Source organism: Solea solea, chromosome 20, assembly GCF_958295425.1.
Source record: "Solea solea chromosome 20, fSolSol10.1, whole genome shotgun sequence".
NCBI classification, from domain to species: Eukaryota; Metazoa; Chordata; class Actinopteri; order Pleuronectiformes; family Soleidae; genus Solea; species Solea solea.
This window is the reverse complement of record NC_081153.1, coordinates 19,343,732-19,371,525: the sequence shown is the minus strand read 5'-3', so window position 1 is coordinate 19,371,525 and position 27,794 is coordinate 19,343,732. Positions and strand designations below refer to the sequence as shown.

At 42.8% G+C, this 27,794-nt stretch overlaps 1 protein-coding gene across 7 annotated transcripts in view; it reads right to left on the bottom strand.

Moving 5' to 3' along the window:
* rbms3 (RNA binding motif, single stranded interacting protein) overlaps positions 1-27,794 on the bottom strand; it is a 285,068-nt gene that overhangs the window by 54,049 nt on the left and 203,225 nt on the right. For 4 of the 7 annotated variants that reach the window (XM_058618585.1, XM_058618579.1, XM_058618584.1 and 1 more), the window contains 2 exons: positions 17,002-17,159; positions 10,552-10,631 (listed from right to left, as the gene is read on the bottom strand). In XM_058618585.1, the coding sequence (XP_058474568.1) occupies positions 10,552-10,631; positions 17,002-17,159 (238 nt within the window). Of the gene's footprint in view, positions 1-10,551; positions 10,632-17,001; positions 17,170-27,794 lie in introns of all 7 variants that reach the window. The other 3 variants (XM_058618578.1, XM_058618581.1, XM_058618580.1) reach the window with 1 other exon arrangement.

Here is a 27,794-nt window from a genome sequence, read left to right as displayed (position 1 = left end):
TGCGAGCCAAGGGAAGAGAGAACGTCTGAGACACTGTCTCGCTGGAAACAAGGTGTGTTTCCGTTGTCCTTCACCTCACGCGCCGGCAGCCAGCTCTCTTATAAATATACTCGAGTGCAGAAAAAGATGCACACAAACTCCATGGGATCACTTGGACAAACTTTCACCAAATGGAACCTGTCCCACTCCTGTTGGCTTCTCATCAACACAACACGTAGGTGTGTCTGAAATCTTTCTCGCGTCTCTGTGTGTGTCCCCTCTCCCGCTGGCAGGCAGTCAGATGAATGAATGGGCGTCCACTCCTGGAGGTCTGGCGGTGCGACAGAAATAACTCTTCTGACCACAGTGACCTCTACTTGTTCCCACACAGCCTGCGTCCTGTTCTAATGGAGAACACACTCTATTTTGGGGGCAGCGGCTACATTTATCTCACTGCCCTCTGTGTCCTGGGGATGGTGACAGTGACGTCGTTGGGTGGAATTGATGCTCGTTTTTGTTTTGTTTTTTCCAAACTTCCAAAAACACGCTTTAAAGATATTGTTGTGTTCAAAAAAAGAGTTCAAACACTCTTTAAATTCATATAATTCGTAGACCTTTTCATTTCGGTTCGGTTTGAATCTGTCACCGTAAAAACGATTGGTAACACATATTCACCATTAACTAGGTGCTTACTAACATGCATATAAGTAGCACCTTTATTAGTAATTATTAAGCACGTATTAACACCTTAATCAGGAAAAATCTTAATTCATGTTGTAACAGAGGTAGAATAAGGTTATGTATAATAAGGTGTTAATACGTGCTTAATAATGACTAATAAAGGGCTATTTGTGCATGTTAGTGAGCACCTAGTTAATAGTGAATATGTGTTCCCTTATCTAAAGTGTTATCAAACTATTATTATGTCAAGATGAGGAAGGAAAGATTCTGAACCACTAGCAAGCCAATGTGTTGCTTTAGATCTTTCATTTTATTGTGTGTATTTAAAAAAAAAAAGAAGCACAAATGCACAGACAATAATTCCCATGATCCAATGCTGCTTCTTGTCAACAATTTAATCTAGGTCATTTGTTTATGTTTTGATTGAGGGACCCCCGGGGGGGGGGGGGGGGGTCAGAAATGACACACTGTGCGTTTAAGACATTCCAGAGCGGTGAAAAACAGAACGCTGTCGTTTATCAAACTCATAAGTTGTGACACTTTAACCTAATATAGAGAGAGGCTGACCAGTGAACCACACAGAGCAAGCCCGCTGAATTGCTTGCATACCTCAGAGACCTTGGAGGATGATTATCCTCCTCAGCAAACTTAATCTTCATTCTGGAGGACGGGGAGGCCGGTCAGAAGGGCACGAGCTCAGCGACCTACTGCATCTGCTGAGCGGCTGGATATCAATGTCTCCGCAAGAGAAATGCATCGCCTCAAGTCCTACATTAGACTAAGTTTGCTAAATAGATACAAGAAAAAATACAAGAATACAAGAGATAGACCTATGGATGAGTATGAAGTGTGCAGACTGAGAAAACCAAAACTACGCTGGCACTCGGTGAAGGTCAGACCTTCAGCAAGGACAACCTTTCTCACAATGTTGTGGAAAGTGGGACAGGAGAATCACAGACTACTGTCATTTGGATCTGCACCAAAATATTCATGGTTCAGTAGTTTGTTTTTGTAAATCCTGTTAACAAACACATTTAGAGATGCTGGTGAAAACAACCACATTGTGTCCATTCTGTAAATGATCACATTCTAATGCTAAATGGTCTGTATTTATGAAAGCACTGTTTCTAATCTTGATGACTACTGTTTTTGATATTCACCCTTTCACGCCCATTTACTCACACATTCATACAGCTACATGCAGCACTTTTTTAAATCACACGTCGTTCGTACACGTTCACATGCTGGCAGCACTGTTGTCAAGTGTCTTGTGCAGAATGTGTGGAAATCGAACCCTCTGCCTTGCAGTTGAAAGGCGATTCACTCTACCACTGAGCCACAGTAAACTAAAATCAATAAAAGAGCAAGTTATGCACTCCTTCTTTGTTCATGAGATCCTCTCCCTGATACATTCAGACCACTTCTGCCTCAAGACGATCTTAGATTTGGGTTCCAAAGTCATTTAAAAGCAAAAGGATGAAAAATAAGAAGAAAAACTTTGTCATTGCTGTCAGCTGTCCACACAGAACGAGTCCACGGAATAAAAGAGAACAGTTAACACAAGACAAACAAAGAGGAGTTCTTTGTGAGTTAAAAAAAACAGCCCCAGGTGCTTATTTTGCGCCCACTGATATTGTGCGCGCTCGGCTATATCCAGTAAGAAAGATGAGCATTTGGCGAACATGAGCAGGAATGTGTGTGATGTGTGGAGTACAGTGAACAGAGAGGAGGCAAGGGCACGCAGAGAAAGTGAGAGATGAAAGAAGACTTCAGCAGTGGCCGTGACGATGAGAGAGAGAGAGAGAGAGAGGCAGATGAGAGAGAGTATAAAAGCAAGGACAACAAAAAGTGCAAGGAGAGCTATGATCAGGGTCAGAGGTAGAGAGATAGAAGTGGATCAACATGGTGGACAGCTGGCTGGGGGTCACTGGGGTCAAGCTCAGGAAGCGGTCACACGCTCAAAGTCATTCTTTCATCTCATTCTTTCAAACTTTACTTTACACAATTTTAACCTTCCATATAAAAGCACTGTTTTTCCCAACTTTCGCTCTTCTTGCATCTACTCGCCTTGCGCCACCTCTCACTTTTCTGCTCTCTGTCCTTTTCCATCTGTTCTCTTTTATCTCCCTCACTTATTTCTGTCATATATCCACAGCTCCTGATCTAATTCATGCAATCACACTGCAGGTGCTGCTCTAACTCTCCCTTATTCTCTCCCTTATTCTCTCTCTCTCCACATAGACGTGGCTGAGCGGAGAACAAAGTCGATGGTTCCTGCCCAAACCCTTCCACGAGGCCGGGCTCCTCCTCTCTGCCTAAACAATCTTTGAAGCCAATCAAAGGGTTTTTTATTGTGTTGTGTGGAATTGGACTGCAGCGCAGGTGAACACTTAATATTTCAGCGACAGAGTCGCTTCTCTCTCCTCCTCATCCTCCGCCTCTGACTGCCGGTGTCGCTCATGACTGATACAGTTCAGTGGGAAAACAAACAAAGCGTGACAAATCCAGATTATTGTCTGTGGGCGAGATAAGGTTATAATGAGAAAGTGCGACGGGGGAAATTGATCCCGTTTTCAGGAAGCTCTGTGATTTACTGGGGGATGCCAATAATAACTTCCTGTGTGTCCTGCCTCTAATGGAAGGCAGGTGAAGCCAGGGCGGGGGTGAGGGAAAGGGGGCGAGTGGTTCATGCTAACAGGGCAAATTTCATTATGATGCAATATCCTGAAGTGCAGGAGAAAGACAGGTTTGATGGCTAATTATGATCCAGGGTAGTGTATATTGAAAAGCTGTCTCTGTGTCACTGAGGATCACAAACAGAGACAGAGATGTTCACACAGTGACAGCAGGAGTTCATTAATTATCAATAAAACAAGGGTTTGACCTTCTGTTTCCATTAAAAGGAGGATTAAAAACACAAGATATAAACAAATTACACATTCGGCACGACCTGGGCTTCTGTTACAATGTCAAGAGTCTGTGTCTGCACCAAAGATGTTTGATGTATGGTTGCGTTTCGTCGCTGCTTCCATTTATCATCGTAATAATGATAAAAGAAGATCTGGTCCTTGCACTTAGTTGTGGAATGTTGTGGTTTCCTCTCACCCACTGGATCCACCGTTTCTGCTCTTTTTTCAGAGGCGTTTCAGTCCCATCTTCTCTAAACATCCTGTTATACTGACTAAAACTGTTTCCATTGTGCTCATCTGCATACATTCTACCAAGGGTTAAAAATGAAATGCAACATTTCAAGCCTTTTAGTCTTTTTTGTTGTTGTTTCCATTCAGGCTTTTTATGTACAAATTAAAAAATTGCATGAAAACAGGCTGACGCAAACCTACTGATAATGTGTTTGTATGATATTTATATCTTTTGTTCTTTTCTCTCTCTCTCTTTTTAATTTTTTTTGAATGATTTCCAGCATCGTGGGAAACGTGTACGTGTTGCATGCTTGGCGAGGCAACCGTGTCTGAAACACATTGACAGCTAAGCCACCAACCTACTTGGCTGCACATTAAATCTACACAACGCAGCGGAGAGAAATAGACCTGCCGACAGGCCAGTTATTAGCCGGGGGAATGTGGGAGGGATTGCAGAAATTAACATGGATTACTCGAGTATGACTGACAGTTTCAGAAGGGCTTTTTGTGACTTCACCGAGTGATTTGGGACTCGCCTTAATTCAACGAGGGACGTTTTAATACCGTGGGCTGTCTCTGCTATCTTGGCACCGTTGCCTTGGCGAGGACGCCAACAGGGAGAGGATCTTTTTATGCAACAGCACCCCTGGCAACAGCTCCCCCACCCTCAGTGGCACAGGACTCGTGTTCTGCAAATAATCCCGGGATGTGGTGTCGCACCAGCACTTGTCCTCTGGTCTGTGCTTTATTTTTATTTGAGGATGAAATGTTGCTTTTGACAGTTGTACGAGTGCGAGGCCACTTCATCGGTACATTTAAAACTTTCACATTTTGAACAAAAAAACTGTCCCTGCAGCTTAAAAAGAAATTGTAAAAACAGACCAGGTTAGAGAGAGAAATGCCAGACTCCTGTTTAAAACAAAACAAAACAGGAAAGCTTGTACATATTGCATGTTTCCGTTTGGTTCCATCTCCCAGGGCTACTGTGGCTGCTTCCTGATGTGGTTTTCATTATTTATCCGGCATCAATTGGACAATATTGGAGCCAACGCTGAGCTCTGCTGCCATATTGGCAGCGAGATGATGGTACAAGGAGCAGCAGCAACGGAAGTGAAAAGGAAGGAGCTACAGTTTAACTACACTTTCAGCCTGGTTTGAACCTCTGAAGTCAGATATGAAGGAGAACGTTGGATTTATCGGGCGCTCTAAGAGTTTAGCTGCTCTGAGAAACATGCCTGCCTGTTTATTTATAACGCTTGACATTGAAATAATAAAAAATCAAATAGAAAAAGTGTGTGTGAGAGCAACAGAACATACGGTGTATCAAATGTTTTTTTAATTTCCTTGCTGCCACTGCAGACACACAAATATTGGATGCACACGAGATTGCTCACCTGCCAAAACCAAACAGTGGCTAATGTATCTCTGGTTCAAATTAAATTTACCATAGGGTGTCATCTCTAAGCTGCTAAATGCATTGTGGGACAAAAGGCTTTAATCAGCGAGGCTCAGTGGAGCCGGCGGATTAAATCACTTTTTATCTGTGCTTCCTTTGACTTTCCCATTGCTCAGGGTTGCAGTGTAAATCATAACGCGTCCCTGTTGGGCTCACTTCACCGTGGGTCATTGCTGTAGTCACATTTCATAAATTCCATTTATTTTGTATATCGAGTAAATCCACATGCACGGAAAAAACAAGGATAACTCTGCGCACTCACGTTCAACAACAAAGCACAACCGTTTTTTTCAGAAAAGAGGTTATTGTGTCTACATGAGTGTGTGTCTGCATGTGTGTTGTCTATGCACCTGTGCACCGTTGTACACACACACACACACACACACTCTTTGGCATATACATGTACCATATTCATGTGCTTGACTTTCTAGATGTGTGCACACTCACATCCGACAACGGCGTCAGCGAGAGCGGTTGCCGCATTGCACAGAATAGCTAAACAGCAGTAGTGCTCCATCAGGGGCTATCGATCATGTCCCTCTCTCTGAATCACAATCAGACGTGGGCAGACCAGAGCGGCTGCAAAAGGCCTCAGTGTGACTGGCTTGTTGGACGAGTGCTACACAGCTCTCATATCAACCAGGCCTCAGCAAACAAACCTGACCTGGATAGCTGATTGGATGCATCTATATGTGTGAGTGCTTTTTGTTTCTGTGGAACTTACAGGAGAACACGGACGTGAAGTTCTCTGTTGTGTTTTATGGCTGAAAACAGTGTAAAGAATATCTGATTACTATGGACACTCACTCTCACTCACATCTTCTACCTCTTTATCCTCCACATGAGGTGTCACGGGGGCCAATCTCAGCTGACATAGGGCGAAATGTGGGGTACACCCTGGACAGGTCACGAGTCCATCACATGGCCACATAGAGACAAACAACCATCCACTCTCACTCTCACACCTTGCCTAATCCCCAAATCTGCATCTATTTGGACTGTGGGAGGAAAGTGGAGATTTGTGGGTCATCTCCAGGGTCACAAACCCCGGGTCTTCTTGCTAACCACTACACTAACCGTGTGGCCCTATGGACGCTCACTTTCTCTATAAATAAATAAAAATCATAATATTGTGGTACCAGGTCCACAAAAAGACAATGATTGCTTCATCGTGTTTGTTGCTGAGGTTCTGTATAATTTTAGCTTTGGTCTCTTTGTGGAGAGCTGGTGAAAGGGATGCATTACTCACACTGTTTGCGTCACTGGAACATTTGTGTTCATGCGAGTAAACAAGTGACTACAAACCTGCTGCTAACGGTAGAGCTAACAACAACAGCGTCACCAGCAGCTTCAAAAGTGACACCCACATATTTTCGGACCTCACTGGGTCGTCACATCTTACTCTTACGACCAAAAACCAAACATTCATATTAGAGCTGAAACATTTAATCAATGAATCGATTATTAATCGATTACTACATTAATCGACAACTATTTTGATAATCCATTAATCGATTTGAAGCTTTTTTTCATGATTAAAACAAGATTTCTGATTGTTTAAGCTTCTTAAATGTGAATATTTTCTTCATTTCTTTGCTCTGGATAACAAATAAATCATTAAAAGTCAATCATTTTTGTTTGTGGACCAAACAAGACGTTTGAGAACATCATCATGTCCAGGTTTGTGTACACCGATCAACATTTTTTAAGGTTTTCTGATATTTTATGGACCAAATGATTCATCGATTAATCGAGAAAATAATCGACAGATTAATCAATTATGAAAATAATCGTTATTTGCAGCTCTAATTCATATCTGTATGAATCCTCCGAGTACTGTATGATAAAATTGGACACAATCTCATTCAAGACTTAATGGTAAGAATAAGGAAGCTGTTTAAGTGTCATTAGCTGCCATCTGCTATCATCCCACCACACTGTACATCAACTAAACATTTCATGTAATCACAAGGAAGTAAGATGTTATTACATTCAAATTTAAACAGGAAGTCTATGGAAACTGTCTAAGGCGTCATTAGCCGCCATCTGTTGGGATCTCCACATTCTTCTGTTCGGTGTGTCCTTATACCTGATGTTAACTTCCTGCCCAGCATGACAACGTCCTTTTTATTTGAACTACTTTCCCTATGAACTACTTTCCCTACCTACCTTTTTAGAAAAGCATACAGCTAATTTATTTCTTTTATTTCTTTTATTATCTTGTTTTTAAAAAATTTAGCACTTTGAGGTTTGTTGTTCAAATGTAAAGTGCAATACAAATAAAATCTATTATTATTATTATTATTATATGATCAGTTGAGTTTCACATGTGACCTGGCACAAGACTTCCACATTTAGTTACGTCCTGGGTGTGGGACAGTGAGGTCAAAGCTGAATATCCTTACTGTATCAGCACTGGACACAACTGAGTATAGGAGGGCACACACACACACACACACACACACACACACTCTTGACACAGTTTGATTGAGTGGCTAAGCTGGAAATGCAGAGGCCTGTCAGATACAGGCTTGAGAGGATTGGTGAGTGAGCTTCAAATGAGGAGGGGGGTGGGGGCTGCATGTGTATGCACAGATATGCATGTTGCAAACGTATAAAAGTGTGTGTTTGTGTGCGGGCCACGTTCTAAATGCTAGATGGCAGAAAAAAAAGGATCCCATGAGCATTATATGGATGTTGACATTCCATTCAGGTCAAAGTTATCGGTGCGTGACTTTATTTGTGCCTATGTGGTTTGTGTGTGTGTGTCAAGTCTCGCACAGTGTACTAGTCATGGCTGTCACACAGGCACGGCCGTGTGCACGTGTGTGTGCGCACGCAGCCACTGTGCTGTGTGTGTGCGGTGGGGGCCGCCTGGTGGGGGCCGCCCGGGGGGGGCACCGCTGAGCTGTCAAAGATGGATGGATGAAGAAGTTGCCCTGCATAGCAAGGGGCTCTGGGGAAATACTACCAACACAACACACATGCACGTACGTGCATGGATATGTACACACACTAACACACTGACACACAAAAACAGCATGTTTTCCCACTTACATACATTAATATACATTTATTTGAATATGCATGTTCTGAAACAGGGCCCAGATGCATATAAAAATGAGTGCACACTTGCACATGTGCACATCTATATCGGGTACGTTGCTGCAGGGGCTTTTGCATAAGAATGTCCAGAGATTTCCATTTAGCCAAAAAAGAAAAAGTACCATCCTATAGATTGAAACATTTAAGGAATGGGAGTAAGCTTTTAGGTATGAGCATTCATAAATAAGACTGATATCTCAGGGTTGTCAGATTTAAAATCTAAAGCATACCAAGAAACAATAATTCTTTTTTATTATTGGGTGTTTGGCCTATGAGATATTGTCGACAAAACGAGAGAACAGAACAAGAAAGAATAAGAAAAAGAAACAGTGCAGCTGTTATTCACCAGAGCATAGGAAAAACAAAACAAAACTTGCTATACTTTGCTCGCCACTCTCACGGGTACGAGCCAGGATGAATCTGAAAATGATGGGGATGCCGGGGGCAGATGCAGGCACCTCCACAGTCACACTGTGTGGTTGCTGAGTTATAAGGTTAGTTGTACTGCCTGTGTTTTTCATAGCAACATGGCACGTTTTGCAAATTGCCTCCGTCTCAACGTGGAACTATTGCCAAATGTTTGCAGGAGTAGGTCTCAATTAGAGTATGTTACATTTCTAAATCAATGCAACAAATAAAAGGTGTAATAAATCAGATGTTATTGTTGGAAGGATGTATCTTAACTTTCATTCACTGCTGCTCTACTGGCCACATGTGCAGGAAAGGAAGGATTGATGTGCTCACTTTCAGCGAGATTGATAAAAAGAAGCCATTCTGTACACCTGATCATGTAAGTGATTGCACTGAGTGTTCAAATCACACCGTGCAACAACACAAGGAAGGATAATAGCTTTTGGTAATTCCAGTCGTGTGTGTATACACAGCCAAGGGAAGGGGGGGGGACGACGACTATAGCAGCACCAGAAAAGTGTAAACTTTGTAAACTTAGCCATTCTTCATTACACACAAGGATTTTCCTCGATCAGGGCAGTAAATCTCTGTGCTTGGCTCAAGCCTGAACACAATCCATTAACAATAATAAAAGTGGAGCAGCTGGGAGATGGATCCTTAAAGGGGAAGGTCAGCTTGATATTACAGTGTTAAAGGTTTCCCTATTACTGCTCAACTTCAATATAACCACTCACCTTGCCTTTTAATGGCCACAGGCTATGCAGAGGATGGGCATATATGGAGATTCTAAATCCAGTCTCTTTCACATACTGAAGATTAATTGATGGGTCTGGTTCTGTGCCACTGGCTGAAGGTGTGAGAATTGCTAATAAAATTGCCCCAGGGGTGAAGAAGATCTCCTCAGCATTGCCCTGTCTGCTCTGCACTTCCTGCTGGGATACATGGACGGCTTCAAGCGCTTGCAGCACCTGGCCTCAAAAGTGCTTATGCAGCAATCTTCCCTCTAGAATTTCCCTCGCCTTCCACCTCACTTTCCTTTTTGCTGCCACCTCTTGTCACCCTTATTCCCCAGAGACGTGTGGTGTTCTGTCTAACATTGCCAATTCTTTGACTCCTTGCATTTCAAACTTTTGGGACAAGTTGGCGACGCCGCTTTGGAAGCAGCATAAAGGACATATTTCTGTGCCGGCACACCACGTGGTGCTATCTTGTCCCCACATGTCTCGATTTTGTGACATTCTTTGTTTCGCTCTCTTTTCTCTTGCCTGTTCTCTCCTTGGCCAGCATGTTCCACTGTCTAGGGTGATTGCAGACAAAAAAGATGGAGGGAGAAAAGAGGACACAGCAACAGAGAGCGGGAGCAGGAGAGGAAAGAGGGGAGAGTGCAAGCTCTTAAGTAGATTGCAAGAACAGCACAGAGGCATGAGTGTGAATATTAAGCGGGTTTTCTCCTGCCCAAGAAGTTCCAGCCTGCAGCAGCAGCACCACCAGGGAGAGAGAGGGATGGTGACAGCAGAGAGAGAGAGAGAGAGAGAGAGAGGCGGAGGTAGAGACGTGTACAACCATCAGCTATTCAGCCATAGGTAACTCAGCTCGCTTCAGGTGTCAGAAACGACGATGTACACAATCTATCAAGCTGTCCAGCAGATCAGAGATGAGGAATTACCATAATCGAATTAGAGAGGAGGTTTCTCATCGCAGAGGTGATGATTTTTGCGGAAAATAAAGAACAAAAGTGTTGATGTGAGAGTAATGTAAGGAAAAGGAGAGGAGACTCACCTGGGATGCCGGGCGGGGTTTTCAGGTATTTTCCGTTGAAATGCTGTATCACTACTTCACATTTCTCTGTGGACTCCATCCTGCAAATGAAATATAGGATTTGATCAAAAAAGTGAGGTTTAAATTGATCATTATAAAGGCCTTTGAAATATAGAAGCGTAATGGTGACACACAGGGAGAGTGCTTTAATATGATGACGTGCTTTTAACTGCCAATTAAAGAGAAAAAACACAAAGTGACAGCCATGGGGAGTGGGCAGAAATACCTCTGAGATGCAGCTTATAAACAATGTATAGTGTATATTTCTGCTGCAGCACAACAACATGTACAATGAAGACATTATGACCCTTGATAGCATATTTACCACGTTTTAAGCGTCACCCACTACACTGCATGCCATGGTTGGCAATTATGATTTAGTCTAATGGTCTAATGGTGATACTTTGCTGGTGAACTAATCAACACCGAGTGGGAAACACGGTTAACACTGTGCTTTGGCCTGGGTTTACCAGTAGAGAAGGGTGTTAGCAATCTAATGCAATTAACTGGACCTGCAAACCAAGACGCTTGTAGACGGAAAAGACCATAAACATCAAGTAACAGGTAATCTCAAGCATCTGGTTCTTTAGATTAAAAATCCATCCATCCACCTTCTACCTCCACATTAGCTGAAAGGGCGTGGACAGTTCGCCAGTACATCACAGGGCCACATGTAGAGACAAAACAACCATTCACTCTCACACCAATGGTCAATTTAGAGTGTCCAGTTTACCTAATCCACATATTACATGTTCTTGGACTGTAGGAGGAAGCCGAAAGGCCCTTGTCCCAACCGAGACCCATGTCTTCTTGCTGCAAAGGCAAGAGTGCTAACCACTACACCAACCGTGTGGCCCTAGATTAAAAAGGTTAATATTAAAATGTTATTTTATTTTCTCTATATCCAATACATTTTACTTTCACCTCAAACAACACACATCCTTTACGTGATTTGTACATTTTGGACGTACAGTATATGTCAGTGGATTATCCAACATGTACACACAAGGAACTTTTATTAAACTGAGACAGGTTTTAAATGCAGGCTTGACTGATTCTTATGCCTTTATGGTGATATGCTCTTGAATTCACTGCTTTCCACATTTTCATGCTTCATTCATTCTGCTGCAGCCCCTCGAATACTCATATCACCCTGTCAGCCTCTCACTTCTCTGTCCTCCATCTCTCATCCTTCTCCCATTTCTACCTTCATCCTTCTTTTTTTTATATATTCCATAGCTTCTTTATCGCTCTCTATGACCCATCCATCTTACTCCCGGCCTGTCTGCACCTCTTCTTTTTGACGTCTCTCTCATCCCTCCTCGTCTTTCAACCTTGGTCATTTCCTCCATCTTTCACCGTTTCCCTCTCCCCCTCCCACCTCATCTCTCACTTTCCATGCCCCTCCTTTTCCTCCCTCTGTCCATCCTTTGGTTTTCTCCATTACGCCCTATTCACATAAATATCTTTCTTCTTTTTTTTCCCCCTCTCTCCATTTTTCTTTTTAGAATATGTAATCTTTCACACACCCCGGAATCATTCACGTCTCACTGAGGCGTGTTCGGGAACTTTTCTCCGTCTCTTCTCTCTACCTTTCATTTCCCTCTGTCCCGGGACAGCTGACACCAACCAGTCACAGTGACTCAGTAGATGACTAATAACAATTACCGAAATACACGTCACTGACATTTAGGAACCTGAAATTAATTACACTAGTAAAAACACAGTTATTCCGCTGATTCAAAGAGTCCTTTTATGTGCAGTAAGGACTGAGTATTTTTAGATAAGAGGGGAAAAAACGTTTTTAAATGTTAACTGTCTCAGCATGAGCAGCAGTTTAAACTAAGAAAGAGACAAAGAGAGAACAAATACAACATATTTAAATCAATGCGAAAAAAAACCACTTATAGTTTAGTTGCAGAGAGAGGTAGATATCTGTCCAATATTTAAATACATGAAGAAATGAATGGGATTACAGCTCTAAATGTGGCAAAACTGGGTAATAAAGGTACGTTTGTAAGGTCTGCTGTTAGATATTATATTATCTAATTAACATTTCAGCTCTTTTCAGTCATATCAGTAAGTAGTCCATGGATTGTACATGGATCACACTGTGACTTCTAGTGAATTATTTCATTTATTGTATGGTAATCATGTGTTTGTGTTTACGTATAATCCGTTTGCATTCATGCATGCAAACATTTGTGCTTACACAGACATGCCAGTGACCCTTTCCTTTGTATGAGCCAGCGCAATGACACAGAGAATAAAGATTTATGTGGGTTTCATTGTCTGAATTTAAGATGACGATTTCTGCTGCCCACCATCACAACAGGAGCTGAAAATCAGGGCAAACATCAGTCTTTCCTGAACTTCTCATCTGACTTGAAGTGTTCATGCATAGCTTCTCTCAGCATTCCCTAGCGGACTCTATCCTCCTCCACTCTGGCTACTCGTTGTTCGCCTCCCACTCAACGCTGTCTCTCACTCTTTCCAGCAGTGCGGCAGGTATGTAGACAGGAAACAGGTGGGCAGGCATGGAGTAAATAAGGTGGACAGGCTGTTAGGCAGTCAGTGAGAAGCAAACCCGCTCAGCCACACTGTCTATTGGTCAATCAGACTTTTGGGGTAGTCAGCCAGTCGTTGAGCCAGCCAGGTATGCAGCAAAGCATTGTGGCTTTTTCCCTGTGCTCGGTGTGTGCTGCTGGTTAATGGAATCAGGTGCTGCTGTCTGCAATGATTAGTGCTGGGGCCAGAGTAATGGGCTCTGATATCAGTAATGGATCGGCCCACAAACACTTAGCTCAGTTTACTCTCTCTAATGCTCCTCATGGCCCAGCCCTCAGCAGCTGTCTGTCTGTCTGTCTGTTAACACAGCTAACACGAGCTAACAACAATGAATGTTTTTCTTTGTGTCTCTCCGTTTGACCTTTTCTTTTTAATAAATAACCACCGTTATCTTTTATATCTTGATGCTTCCATAACTAGATTTGTCTCCAAGTAGTTGCATGCGACCAGTTTCGCCCTATGTCAGCTGGGATTGGCACCAGCAACCCTCATGTGGAGGGTAAAGCTGTAGAGGATGAGTAAGTGAGTGAGTACTTGTATGCCTCCGCTGAGCACCAGTTTTAGTCAGTATTGACAATCTTAACATATTTTTGGACAATGCCATGCAACACTTTGACAAAGTTCCTTTTCTATTCCAACACGACTGTGCCCCAGTGCTCAAAGCAAGGACTATAAAAACATGGTTTGCTGTGGAACAACTTGACTGACCTGACCTCAACCCCATCGAGCACCTTTGGGATGGACTGGAACACGGATTGTGAGCCAGGTCTTCTTGTTCAACATCAGTGTCTGACCTCATAAAATACTCTACAGAATCAATGGGCACACATTCCCATAGAAACACTTCAAAAATATTGAGGAACGTCTTCCAAGAAGTTTGGAAGCTGTTGCTGCCAAAGGGGGAACAACTCCATTTTCTATATTATCCGAATGCTTTTGTCCATGTAGTGTATCATATGCATGTTGACTTAAAGCTGAAATAGACAGATTTTTGGCTTAATCGCTTCATTATGATGTTAAAACTGATTGCACAGAAAAAACACATCTGCATTTATATTGCTCCCTTATAAGCCTTGTATTTGGCCATAACTTTATATACAGCACAAATGTAATCTTCATCCAAAACAATAAAGAGAGTAGCATTCGCCTGAATCTGTGAGTCCAATTTTTAAAAGATTCTCTTAATGCATGACCAAGAAAGCTGCTTGTGTTTAGTTGTTGTCTTGTGTTTTCCTGTTTTATTTTGAAATTTCCCTCTCCTCTCCTTTGAGGTAACTTGCGTCTCGTCAGGTTTTGTACTTTTGTTTGCTACTTTGTCAAGCCCTTGATTTTGTTAGCAGTTTTTCCCTCATATGAGTTGATTTTCGTTGCACTTTCAAAATAAAAGATTGTTTATGTTTTACTTTGTCTCCCGAGTCGTGCGATTGGGTCCTTGTTCAGCTGTTTGTAAGGTCGTCCTTAATCTTTAACCTTTGCCAACCACAATCAAATTATTTTTGAGTCAATGTTTGTGCAAAATTTGATGTTCTTGACATATCGCAGTCGCAAGAATACGGATTACGGAACACAATCCACCTGTCTGTGGCTGTCGCCAGCACAGAAGCATATGAACTCAAACTTATCTATTGTTATCTAATCAAACACCACATATTCCCTCTTTGCTTCACGGTCTGTCCTTCCATCACATCCCTTCTCCTTCTCATCACCTTCTTTCACTCTATGATTAGTCCTTCTTCCCTCTACTTTCTGCCGTCTCACTCTCCCCTTCCCTCACGTCTCTTCCTCTGGTTGAACAGGTGGCCTGTGGCAGCTTACTGCTGTGCTCTGCTTGTTGGTCTACAGGAGGCTGCCTACCTGTCTGTGTGTGTGTGTGTGTGTGTGTGTGAGAGTTGGTTTATGTGCACGCAAGGCTTATATGCAGGCACGTGTACATAGTCTATTTATGCATATGCTTATGTTTGTGCACAAGTGCTTGTTTATGTGGGTGTTTGTACTTGTCTGTCCTGCTGTAACCCTCAGTAATAGAGCAGGGAATAGGAGAGGAGTTCAGCCAGAGCAGGTGATTAAGAAAAATCCCTGCAAGATGGCAGTTCTGCGGCCGTCAGAGGCCTCCTCTGGGTAAACAAGGGAGGACTGTGTGTAGAGGAACGAGAGCCTAGTGGCTGCTGCTGCTGAGGACAAGGACAGAGCGGTTTATGACTTTTGGGAATTAACAAGCAGAAGTGGAAACTTTTTTAAGTAGAAAAAGAAATAAACTGCTCAGTGATAAGCTGGGTGGTTGAAATAGAGCAGCCCTAACTATACTGTAAGGACAAGGTAATTGCTGGTCTGAATGTGGGATGATACAACCGAGCACAAACAAACATCGAGGCTACATCCATAAAACTTCATTTTCATTTAAAAATGTAACTTTCTAATGATGAATAATAATGAACAATCCACATCCAGACAAGCATTTCAGAAGAATTCTGCATCTATAGTTTTTTCTTTCTTCTTTGGGCTTCTCTCTCTCTCTCTCCCTCTCTCTCTAGGAGTGGTCACAGCGAGTGATCCACATATTTGATTTGGATTTTTAGACCGGATTCCTAATGCAACCCTCCCATTTATCCAGCCTTGGGACCATTGGGGGGTGTGGCCCCCCGTGGCAGGGGTCAATTTAAGCCATGTTTCCACTGAGTGGAACATTTCATTAGTACAAAAATACCGCCAAAAAAAAGCCACTCCCTTGCGACTGGCATTTCCTCAACGCCCGCAGTCTATTCTCATACAAAGCTTGACGTTCCAAACCATACCACACTGTACCAAACTACACCGTACCATGATGGAAAAACCGCATGTCCAATTAACAATGAGCAATGGGGATTGGGTACCTTGCTCAGGGGTACCCCAGCCCTTGACATGACAGGGACTCAAATTGGCAACCCCTTTAATCTGCATCCACACTAATACACCTCAAGTGACCACTCAGGTACACTGGGCATGCAAATCCTGGGAGAGAGTATTACTACTGAGAAACAACAATAGTGAAACACAGGACACAGAGTTTTTTCTATATTAGCCTGAAAACGAGGTGAAATAAAAACGGAAAAGTACAAGTTTTAACTGAGCTTTTCAAGGCTGATAAAAAAAAAACAAAAAAAAAAACACAATCAGGAAGTGCATGTGGGAAACATGCGTCATCATTTTTGCCCACCTGTATATTAAAATGTAGCCCCAGGGTTTCACATGACAACTGAGTCAGCAGAATCTTTATATTTCTCTGTTTCTGCGGCTCTAAAACACGGACGATAAGCGTATCTTGAGCTGAATTTAGAATATTAGCCCTGTGATGGACTGGTGACCTATCCAGGGTGTTGGGATAAAGTAGTTAAAAATAAACAAATGGAGTATCATGGACATATGTAAAGCCATACACACTGATGCACAGGCAGAAATAAAGACAAACTAATACAACAGCAGATGTACAAACACAGCCGCTTCCTGCAGGAAGGATTCATCCGACGAGTGACTTTATAGATCCAACATGTGTATGCACACAGATTGTGTGCAAGTGTGCGACATTATGCCAGGGCATGCATATGTGTGCACGCTTATGTTTTAGCACACTTCGATCAGTGCATTTGTAAGTGCGTGTGTGCACACACATCACGTAGGTCAAATCAGTTTGCAAAAAAAAAACCCTGTTCCTGCTCCCAAGGAGTACCAGGCCGCACAGTATGGAATAAGCATTCAACCCAGGTGCCGTGTGCGGGCATATGTTCTGTACATCAGTGTATTCATAGAAGCAGCAGCGGCTTTATATTATGAAGAGACGCTGCTTGCATTCAACATTAGTGTCAGTACCTGGCGAAACCGACTCCTCTGCTGACCCCGTTGGCATCCCTCAGTATCCTCGTGGAGATGACGTGACCCAGAGGTTTCAGCATGTTCTCCAGCTCCTGCTCGTCCATAGAAACCGGCAGGTTGGAGATGTACAGGTTGGTGGGGTCTTGCTCTTGTTGCTGCAGGGCCAGTGGGTTTGAAGAGCCGAGGGGAAAAAAGACAAGGGGAGAGAGAGGGGAAAGGAACATAATGCATCATTTTCAATCACAGGAAACTGTGAGATATACATGGGCGATCACATAACACACAGCACTGTCAAACAGTGGAGGAACTGCTGTGACATTTGGCCTCAACCTGTATCTGTGCTGTCTTTGTGTGAGTGTGAAAGTATGTTTTCTACATTATGGATTATGAATTGAGTGGATTTTTATGTACATCTTGCATGTTATATCTATTTGAAATAACTTGTATGGAGTCTTCTGGGTGTATTTCCTCCGCAACAGATGTCAAGTGGTGTGATAAAGGATCAAGAGAAAGAGAAAGTGACGTTGCTCAGTGTACATTGTATGGCAGAGTTTCCTGGGGCCCACGGGGCTGCTCTGAGGCAGGTGAAGCTACACACCCCATGGTCGGCTGAGCCTGAGGTACCAAGCTCTGAACAGCAGAACAGAGCTGGTCCCACCTGTCAGTCAGTCACTGGGGAAGACACTCATCATATAAAGTATGTCCCAAAGCTAGTATCTAACCTTTAAATCAATCAGACTCTCATGTCCATAATTTCTTCTCTTATAAAACCAAATTAGGTTAAAAAAACTTACTCTTATCCTTAATGACATGCTTTGTACTGTGTGACCCAATGCATGACTCATTGCTGCATTTACATGATGTCCAGCCCCTCCCCCAACTCAGGTAGTACGCAAACTATTCAACCAGGTAGCCATGCAGCCAGATTCTCATGCACTACTTGCCATTTATATCTCATTTCTAAACCCAGGATCCACATCGTGAAAAATGGAATCCAACAGCAACCAGGAGCCATCGTGAATCATGAGTTTATCGAAAGCAAAAATCCATCTATGATCTTGGTTATTTCGTTATGAAATGAAATGAAATGCGTTGTCCGGCTCACAGGTGACGGATCACCTGCTCACACACATGCTCAGTACTTCCAAGTCAGTTCCTTGAATGATGCTAATTAATTAATCATGTTGTGCTGATTGTGTGAGGCTGCCATTGGGACGCTTTCATGCCTTAAAATAAAAGTAAATTTCATTCTTGTCCTTGTCAATGAGAGCCGAAGAGAGTGCTATGCTTTAATCACCTTTAGACAACGAAGCAGTGAGCAGTGGAGGGGCTTTTACGAGCAGCATTGCCGTGTAGAAAAGCAATAACCTGTGGAATGATTGGATCTATACCTAATAATAAGCAAAGGCTATACTGAATCTTTCCTAAATAATATCAATTGCCATTTAGAAAGACATGTATCTATAAAAACTGATAGAATTATATCATATTACATAAAATGGCCACTTCATTAGTTCAGCAGTGGTTAAGTTTCATCGGCCATGTCCAGTCTCATAAACTGTAAGAAACTGGCAAAGAGAGGCAGAGACGAGTGTAGGCAGAGACTAAAATCAAAAATGAGATGTTTTCCTTCACTAAATCACAAACGCCCTTGTTATCCGTCTATAGTGCCTGCGACTTCACTACTAAATCAGTTGATTTGGCCCCAGAGATGTGCCTCAGAGAAGACGAGACTCATGAAACCCCAGTCATCTTTATTTTTCCACGTGCCTCTGCAGCACTGCAAAACTGCAACTTCAGAAATCTCTCTTATTCTCAGTTGTGCCGAAACTACAGTTGCAGGTAAACAGTGTCTTTGAGAATCTATACAGAATCTGCAGTGCTTTGCCATGGGCAATACTGTCTCACTCTGTCTTGTGTTTTGCTTTCTGTTGACAGCAGAGGAAGAGGTTAGGGAGGAGAAGAGGAAGCGCTTCCACCAGCGTCCTGCCTCCATCTCTCCATCTGCCAGAGGAGAAGACTGCTCCCTCCCCTGATTAATTAGCCATCTTATCTGACAGGACGTGTTTGATCTGATTAAAGCCTTTGGGAGAACGTGAAAGCAGAAACACTGCAGCCACTTCTCCTTTAACCAGGAGCAACATTTTCTAACTTCAGGGCAACTGAAACTCCACCTTCTTTTACAGTTGTTGTCTTTTAAAAATAAAAACCTTCACATTCTTTGGGGCAAGTGAGAAAGAGCTCACACAAGTTTGTGTCACCCAGGATTTGGCAGTGAATGAGGCTTAATTAAATCTGCCCGTAAAAATCTCCTGTACACGTGTCACTAAAAACTAAGTCCCTTTAGTGTGTGTGTGTGTAGCTGCAGCTGCGCTTTACTGGTTAAGTCAGGCAATGTTTTTCCGGATTATGTGAAATAGGCTTCGTATTCCTGTGCAGACGGGAGGTCGGGATCAAAGAGTTAACTCACTGACTCACTCAGTGGGCTAAGTCAATGACTCCAGACTTGTATGTGTATCAGTGCGGCAGCATTTTTGAATGAAGGCTCTTTCTTCCACAAGCGCGACAGCACACACGGGCCAAAGAATACGACAGAATCTGAAGCAGCAATTTGTGTACGGCGCTAATAGCAGAGAGCCGCTTTCCTCGGAAGGGATTATCATGGGGAGGCCTCGTCTGTACAAGGCCGCCTCGCTAAGTTCTCTCTTTGATGACGTTCCGCACCACAAAGCCCTAAATACCCAGATGAGAAGGTTATGTGGAGGAGTGGAAATGGGAGCATTTTTGACGGGAGGTGAGATGGGCTGGCCCATTCCACAAGGAGATTTAATTTCCTTTAATGTCAGCCTTCACACATGCTCTGCTGTCAGGCTGTGACTGAAATGGTAATTGAGGTTTGTGTGCTTGCGTTTACCTGTATATAAACCCTATCTTACATATGCAGTGTATTATAATGCTGCTCTTAAGTTAAAGTCTATTTTTTTTCAGTCTGCCTGAACATATCTATTTCTTGTGTATGTGTGTGTGTGTGTGTGCAGGAGCAATGATGGCAGTTGTGTCCATCTCCTCACCATTGACCAGTACTGCAGAAGGTTAATAGAAAGGCTCCAGGCTGCACTGGGCCTTTGATGAGCATAATTCCTTCACCTTGCCACCAGGAGGACAGAAGAAATCCAACTGTGTGTGACGAGGAGGAGGAGGTGGTGGGGGGGGGAAGAGATGCAGCCAACGTGTCATTTTCTGCTGACGGATGGCCCCCTTGCAAGAGCTGACAGCCCCGTAGCAGTTATTTCATTTCGACACCCTGCTCTGTTTACCCCGCTGTAATATCTGAGAACATTACCATGCTACAGGGGAGGGGAGGGGAGGGGGGGAGTATTAGCAGCGCAAGGAGGAGGAGGAGGAAAAAAAAAGGAGGCAAGGATTGTGGTTAAGCAAAAAAAAAGGAGAGGAAGAGAAAATTATAGATCACAGTGCAAGAGGTGACTGAGCGAAAAGGTAAGAAAGAGACAGCTGGATAGAAAGACAGAGGTGAAGGCAGCCGACATGACAGGCAGATAAAACACATTAAAGGAAGCCCTTGTTGCCTTCTGACAACACTTGAGGGAAAAAGACGTCAAACTTTAGAAGTCAACGTTCTGCCTATGGGGCTCTCAGGGCTGCATCCATTCCACTGATAGAAGCTCGACAGATAGATATGTGTCTTGACTGGGGGCAGTGCATCGGATGCCTTGTTGAGGATCTGGAAATGCCCACACTCTTTTGCCAAGATCTCATTGAAACTGCCTTTTTCTCCCTTCTTTGTACCACTGACCTTTCACCGATTTCCCCGACGCTTCAGCACTGTCTCTTTCAATCACCCGACACATTTGCCTTTCTTTTCACTCAATCCCTGTCCTGCCTTCCCTCTCACCTCTATAGCCATCTCTCATCTCAACCTTCATCATTCCTTCTCCTCTTCCCTTCTCTATCTATTTAGCTTGCTCAAGAGATTAGAGCTGTGTGTGTAATTGGCTCTACAGGGCTTCACGGCTGCTCTTTTAAGCACCGATGAACGCACGGCGAGAGTGTGTGTGTGTGTGTGTATGTAGATGCCAATCCATGGTGTAACGCCACACTATTTACTTCCCTCAGGTATGACACCCTGGACTGTTTTGTGACAAAGCAGCAGCCTGGAGCAGCACAATTAAAACCAAAGACAATGGGTGCTTCTGTGTTGTCTGGGCAGAGGAAACTGCAAGAAAGCAGTAGTTGCTGTGTTGCTGCTGCGAGGATGTGTTGCTGACAAGTTTGCAGATGCCAGAGGGAGTGTTCCTATACGCTTGTGTATAGGTGGAAGATATGTGCTCCGCTGTGGCTGTGGGAGCCTGAGTCTGCATTCACAAGACAAGCGCGCCAATCAAGTGAAAAGGAAGTGTGTGGAATTTGGGGAGTTGGAGTGGGGAGCGGCGTACGAGCAAACTTCAAACGCTTGGGCTTAATTTGTGAGAGACCAGAATATTTGGAGACAAAAATGAAAGCACTGCCACGGATCACTCCATCGCCATCACTTGTGTTTCCTTCACGTTCACGTTCTAATGACTCTCGGTGACACTAATCTTCGAATGCTGCCCACACCATAAAGCTGTCAAAGACAGGCTGCAGGGGTCTGAAACGGGAATTCCTATTTTTCGCATCCCTGATGTATGGTGGGATCTTCTAAGGTCTGTGTGACTTAAATGTCACCATCTGTCCATGTCTGCTTAGGGACACAGGGAGTGCAGCCCACAGTGCAGGCTCCAGGTAGAACAACAGAATGGAATTTGGTATTAAGTACACAATCGTGCAATGCCAGAACCTAATTTTATTTACATTTGATTGAAATGCATAAACTCTTTTTCGATACAGAACAGGGAAAGTCTGGAAAGAACGGACCTTAATAAGGTTTGGTGGGGAAATCAGATCTTGTAGGCTGCTGTGCACTGAACAAATTGTGTCTTATTTATCTACCCTCGTTAGTACGAAAGCATTTTGGGGGACATGTGTTTCCTTCAGTGTGTTTTCATCAAAGTCAAGACTCCACAGACAGATGGTGAAACTTTGTAGGCTTGGATTCTCTCCTTCAACGTGACACACAGCCGTACAAACACGCTGCGATGTACAAACACGCACTTGTAATCTGACATATGCACAAATGTCGTCCAACCCAGACACGTTCAATCAGAGCGACAGAGAGACGACGAGAGAGAGAGAGCAAGCTGGTGACGCGCGAGGACCTTCTGCTGCTGCTGGAAATCCACGTTCCCGATTCGAAACGTCTGTTGGAAACAAAAAGGACCGTGAGGCAAAGGATCTGTGCCATCATCCGGGGAAGATGTTTTCAGTCCAATCAACATATTATGTCTGAACAAACAGCCTAAAACACCTGTCATTTTAAGATGGATTTAATCAGGCAGCCATGAACAGGTGTTGAAGTAAAGACTTCAAACATATCACACAGGAAAAGAGTTTTTAGGACTTAAAGGATTTAATTTAACTTTTGTTTATTTTATTCATATAGTTTTTACTCAGTCTAATCACAATGGGATGCATATCTGCAGTTCTGAGCAGTTTTCTGCATAAAAATATCACACATTTTAAACTCGTCAGTTCAAGTGTCTGTCAGCAACGTGAACGTGACAACGTTCCTGGGGATTTGAGTCGATGGAGGGAGCGTTTTTTCTGATATAAACTGGCGTTTCATCGCACTGATCAGAGTGTGAACTCTCACGAATTAGAGACACGTAAATGTGATTGGCAGCGCGACACGAACACTTTGTCTCCAGCAGAAGCAGCAGAGGCAGAGACTGCAACAGAAACTTGTCTCTGAAAAAATATGTTTCCACCAGCCTCTGTCGCATTAACTCTTCCTCGGAATGTGGGAATGTTTTCTACCTCAGCCAAGTTTTCAAACTTTTATTGCGATATTTTTGGCTTTTTAACATGGAAACTGTGGATCAACTGATCCAACTTCGTGTCTTCCGAATCAGTTACTGCAGCCCTGGGGAGCCGCTGATGCTGTACCTACTTAACAGGCAACACTACCCCTGTAAAAGCTTCAAATCTGTATATCTTATGACAGACTGGAAAGAATTTATGAAACATGCTGCCGATCTACGCGAGTGACCTCCTGACACAAAATGAATGCTATTAATAGCAGAAACATGCTTTAACATATAGTAATCTGGGGTTCATGTACAACTACAGTTGTTTTTTTCTTCATTTTAAATTGTTAATGCACTATTTTAACATGCAGTAAATTGCACATAACTGCCATATATTGAAAACTATTCTGGAAAAATGCACAAAAGTACAATTTTATGGTTAAAATAAGCAAAAAAAGAAAGAAAAGTCCTTTCATTTTGAGGCTTTTTTCATGTGATGAAAAACAACATACAAGGATAAAGGTGCACATAGTGTGTATTACGTAACAGTTAGTGTTTCCTAATTCATCATCATCCTCACAACCACACTGATCAATCATTTCATGTATTCACAATAGGGTCCTCTCATGATTGATTGGTCTAAGTAGCTGCAGAGTGCACGCTCATTAATTAACCTCTCAGCATCACTTTTGCACTGAAAAGTAATTTAAAGTTTGTCATAGGGTATTTTTTTAAGTATGAATATTTTCTTTCATAAGATATATAAAAGATAAAAATAAAAAAAGAGCGGCGTATGAGGCCCAGGAGTAAAAGATTAGAGGTTCACCTTACTCATGCAGTGTTCCATTTGGCTGGAATACAATGTTACCTGATTAAATAAAAATCTTACAAATTACCATACGTTGCTGCAGAGCACAGCTTAATACATCACATTATTCAGCTACAGAATTCTTCCCATGAGTGCAATCCAAGCCAATGACAACTAAGTGTGTCCTACACTCATTCACTCACATAATTACACACACACACTGCTCTGGCGCAGCACTGCTTCTCATACTTGCTTTCAGTCACACACACACACACACACACACACACACACACGCATGCACGCACTCACACAGGCATGCACAGGCACACGTGATTGTGTGCACACAAACAGGCACACATTGTCAATCTTTGTCCTATTACTGCTTCAGGAAAATGGCTTTCTAGCTGCTCTGTATTATGCTGAGATGATAGATGCTGTGTAAGGAACAAAAGTGGGTGATACATTATTGAGCCTTTGAGTATGCTAACACAGCGGAGGGGATTGTTTCTCTCTCTCTCTCTCTCTCACTGCCAGACTTGCACTCTTCTGGCACAGATGCTAAAAAATTCATCCAGAATATGACACAGGAAGTGCAAAAGTGGCATTTGGAATGTCCTTATTTGAGCCATTTAACTGTGTTGTAAATTAAAGCAGAAGTGGACGGAGGATAATGTATCATACACGGGAGGTTAATGGTGAAATATAGGTTCTACTGGTCAGTGTTAAGGCAGCACAGAGGGGCATTGGTCACCTAAAAAGACAATGTTTGCTCTGCCATAATCCACTTCAATCTGAGCCTTCCTGCGTGGACCTTTAGATGTTTTTGAACATGTTACACCTCTAATCCAAGAGGCTTCTTCACTTCTGATAATACTAACAAACTGTAACGTGTTTTTACATAAGTCGCCGACTTTTTCACAGCTGGAGAAGTCTTTTGGATGAGAGGAGGAATGTCTGTGTGGATGTGGGTTTTCTCCAGATACTCTTTTCTACAAATTCCAGATACTTTATTCTACAAATTCAAAAATATGCAGATTGGGGTAGATATGCTATTGAGATTGTAATAAACTGGCAATCCAGGATGTTTTCTAAAACCATACCCAATGTCAGTGAGGACAGGTCGCTCTCAAAAATCAGCTTCAATGTCCAGATTCATTGTAATGAAGAATATTTAATTGTCATTCGCAGGTGATTTAAATACTTTTTAAGATATCAGCTCTCTGTCCTGGCGTATGGGAATGAACCATTGAAACAAGACGAGACAACATTTTTTTGAAGTTGGTGCAGAAGAGTTGATTATGGAATCAATGCCAAAAGAAATTCCATAATTTAATGAGAGTAATTCCTGATTTTGGTAGTTTTTAGTGTATCTGAGTACGATTGATATCATATTCTACACATATTCGCCACATATTCTACATCAATGGTCCTTTTCCAGATGTATGAAGGGAGCAATCACACCTTTACTTTGAAAAAGTGACATAACACGACTAAATTATGTCTGCCATCAATGTCATGGTTCATACATTTTGATGCCGGGTTAATGTGAATTTAAATGGGTCGATATGGGCTTCACCCGCTTAATCACGACCCCCTGATTTGATTTTGTGTCTCCCTTGGTGAGCTAATATTCCGGAGATTAAAATTTCATGTGGAGCTCATATCATATATCCATTATTAACATGGAAGACGGGCACTTTGGCTTTACCTCTGTGCTCGAGCAGAAGGAGACAAAACCCACGCACGTATAGTATAAATGGGCAGGCACAAATGCATGCAGGGATACTTTCTCAGTGTTTCCTGAAGACTTCAAGGCACATTCATCCTCCCTTTGTAGCGATATTGAGGAATGTCCTTATAAGCTGTTATGTCCTTGGCTGTGATCCCTCAGCTGAGAGGCAGACAACATTCACGGACGTCTTCCTGGTCTCATAATGCATTCTCATCGCCAGAAACTTCGTATTTCTGCATTACCGTGTTTGCAACAACAGCTCATTGTGTTGCTGCCGGGGTAAATGCATTTTCCTGTCTTATGCATCATTCATGATATCATTTCTGAGATTGAATTCCTCTTGATTGACATCATGTGGAGGCGGAGAGTGCTGGTGATGGTTGGGGTTTTGGAGAAGATCAGAAGCTCAGGGGTGTGTGTGTGTGTGGGGGGGGGGTTGTTAAAAGGAAATGGTGGCTATAGCTGTTTGATTTGCACTATTGACCAACATGAGGACTGGGACGACGCAGAAAACATATAGTGTTTGTGAATTATTAATGACTTTTCACTCAGTACAAATCTCTCTTTCTCTCTTGGCTCTTCGGCCTCTTTTGTCTTTTTACCGTTCACATAGAACTTTCAACTTTCAACTTTCCAAATAGTTGAGACTGAGAGAATACATGTTGTGTAGGACAATGTGCCAAACTGAGGCTTTGATCTTTGGTGGAGTTGGATTTCTCCAGCCACACAAAAATATAAATTGAAAGTCCACTGAGAGCTAGTGGGATACTAATGTTTATGTAGCGTGCTGCACGTTTCATTTCATTTCATGCCAGTCTTGCGGGAATACATGCGTTAACAAGCTGCTTTTGTTTGAGCGTTTATCAAACGACAATGTGCAACAACTTTGTGGACTTGTGACACTCAACACAACTCAATTTGTATAATGACAGTCCACTTAACTGCTCCTGATTTTTGAATTCTGGAAGAAATCTTAAACTATACTCAAAAACAAAATAGCTGTTTATTCAAAAAAGGTTTTTTTTTTTTTTTGGTTAACTGAGAGCTGTGGAATTCAAAAATGGTATATTGGTGTTGTTGTTGTGAATCTCTGCAGCAGCTGTGCTATGTGGTTCCCAGCTGGGGGTATACATACCCAAAGGGAATATCATATTTAGTGTCAAAATAAATGAATGTGAAAACATGCACAGGCAGAAATGTCAAAACTAATCTTAAAAACCGCTGGTGGACATGTTTAGCCTTTACTATTTCAAGTGGTTCTGACCATCCTCCATCCACCCTGCTCACACCTCACACACCTAGAGTATTCATGAATATCACCCATACACAGGGAGAACATGCAAACCCCAGACACACACACACAATTCTGATTTAAACCAAATACATGTAAGCATTTATCACTTTTATCCAAAAGAGAAATAAGCTACGTAGAGAGAAATCCACTAAATGTGAACAGTGGACCGACAGAGGGTGAGTATGCAGGGGAGGGGGTAAAGTAAGTGCTTGGACAGAAGATGCTCATGGAAGAGCTGCGTTTTCAAGAGCTTCTTGAAGATAGACAGGAACGCCCCTGTTCCGGTGGCGCTCGGTAGATCATTCCTTTGATGAATGGAGTAGTCGAGGGGTAACATAATACTTTACGACAGCATTTAAGTAGGTGGGAGCAGACCCATGGAGAACTTTGTAGGCGAGCATCAGTGATTTGAATTTGATGTGGGCGGCTAAGGGTAGCCAGTGGGGTGACATGTGCCCTTTCAGGCTGATTGAAGACCATGCAGGTCTTCTGGACCATCTGTAGTGGTTTCTGTTAGCAGGGTGTTACTAGGGGCTGGGTAGCCTGTCGGGTTAGTTACGGCCTGTTTTTCCTGTCTACCTATGAGGTGTCAGCACTAACCACCAAAAGACCAAATAATGAACTGGTATTGGAAAGAGTCTAAAGTCCAAACATCACTAGAGTGTATGATCACTGCCTTGTTTAGATTTTGTAGATGCCAAGAATCCACTGTGTGTAATGACGTGCAATTGAGTTTGTCAGTTAAGATTGTGGGGGTGTATATCACGCCAAAAACATTTGGTACCACTGCTGAAAAGATTCCCACAATCACAGTTACTTTGCAGAGAGATATGCATTAAAAAAAAAAAAAAACCTCCTTAAAAGGTCACGTGTCTCCTTCTCTCCACTGTGTTATTGAGTACATGCAGTATTCAGAGCATCACCTCATACAATCCTCAGAGCAGCCCTTGACTAGGTTCACTGCATCGTAAAATCGCCATGCACGTTAACCCCCGGGGCGCATGGGTCAAATGAGCCGTGGCCGTGGATGTTTAGTGACTTCAAAAAGGCTGC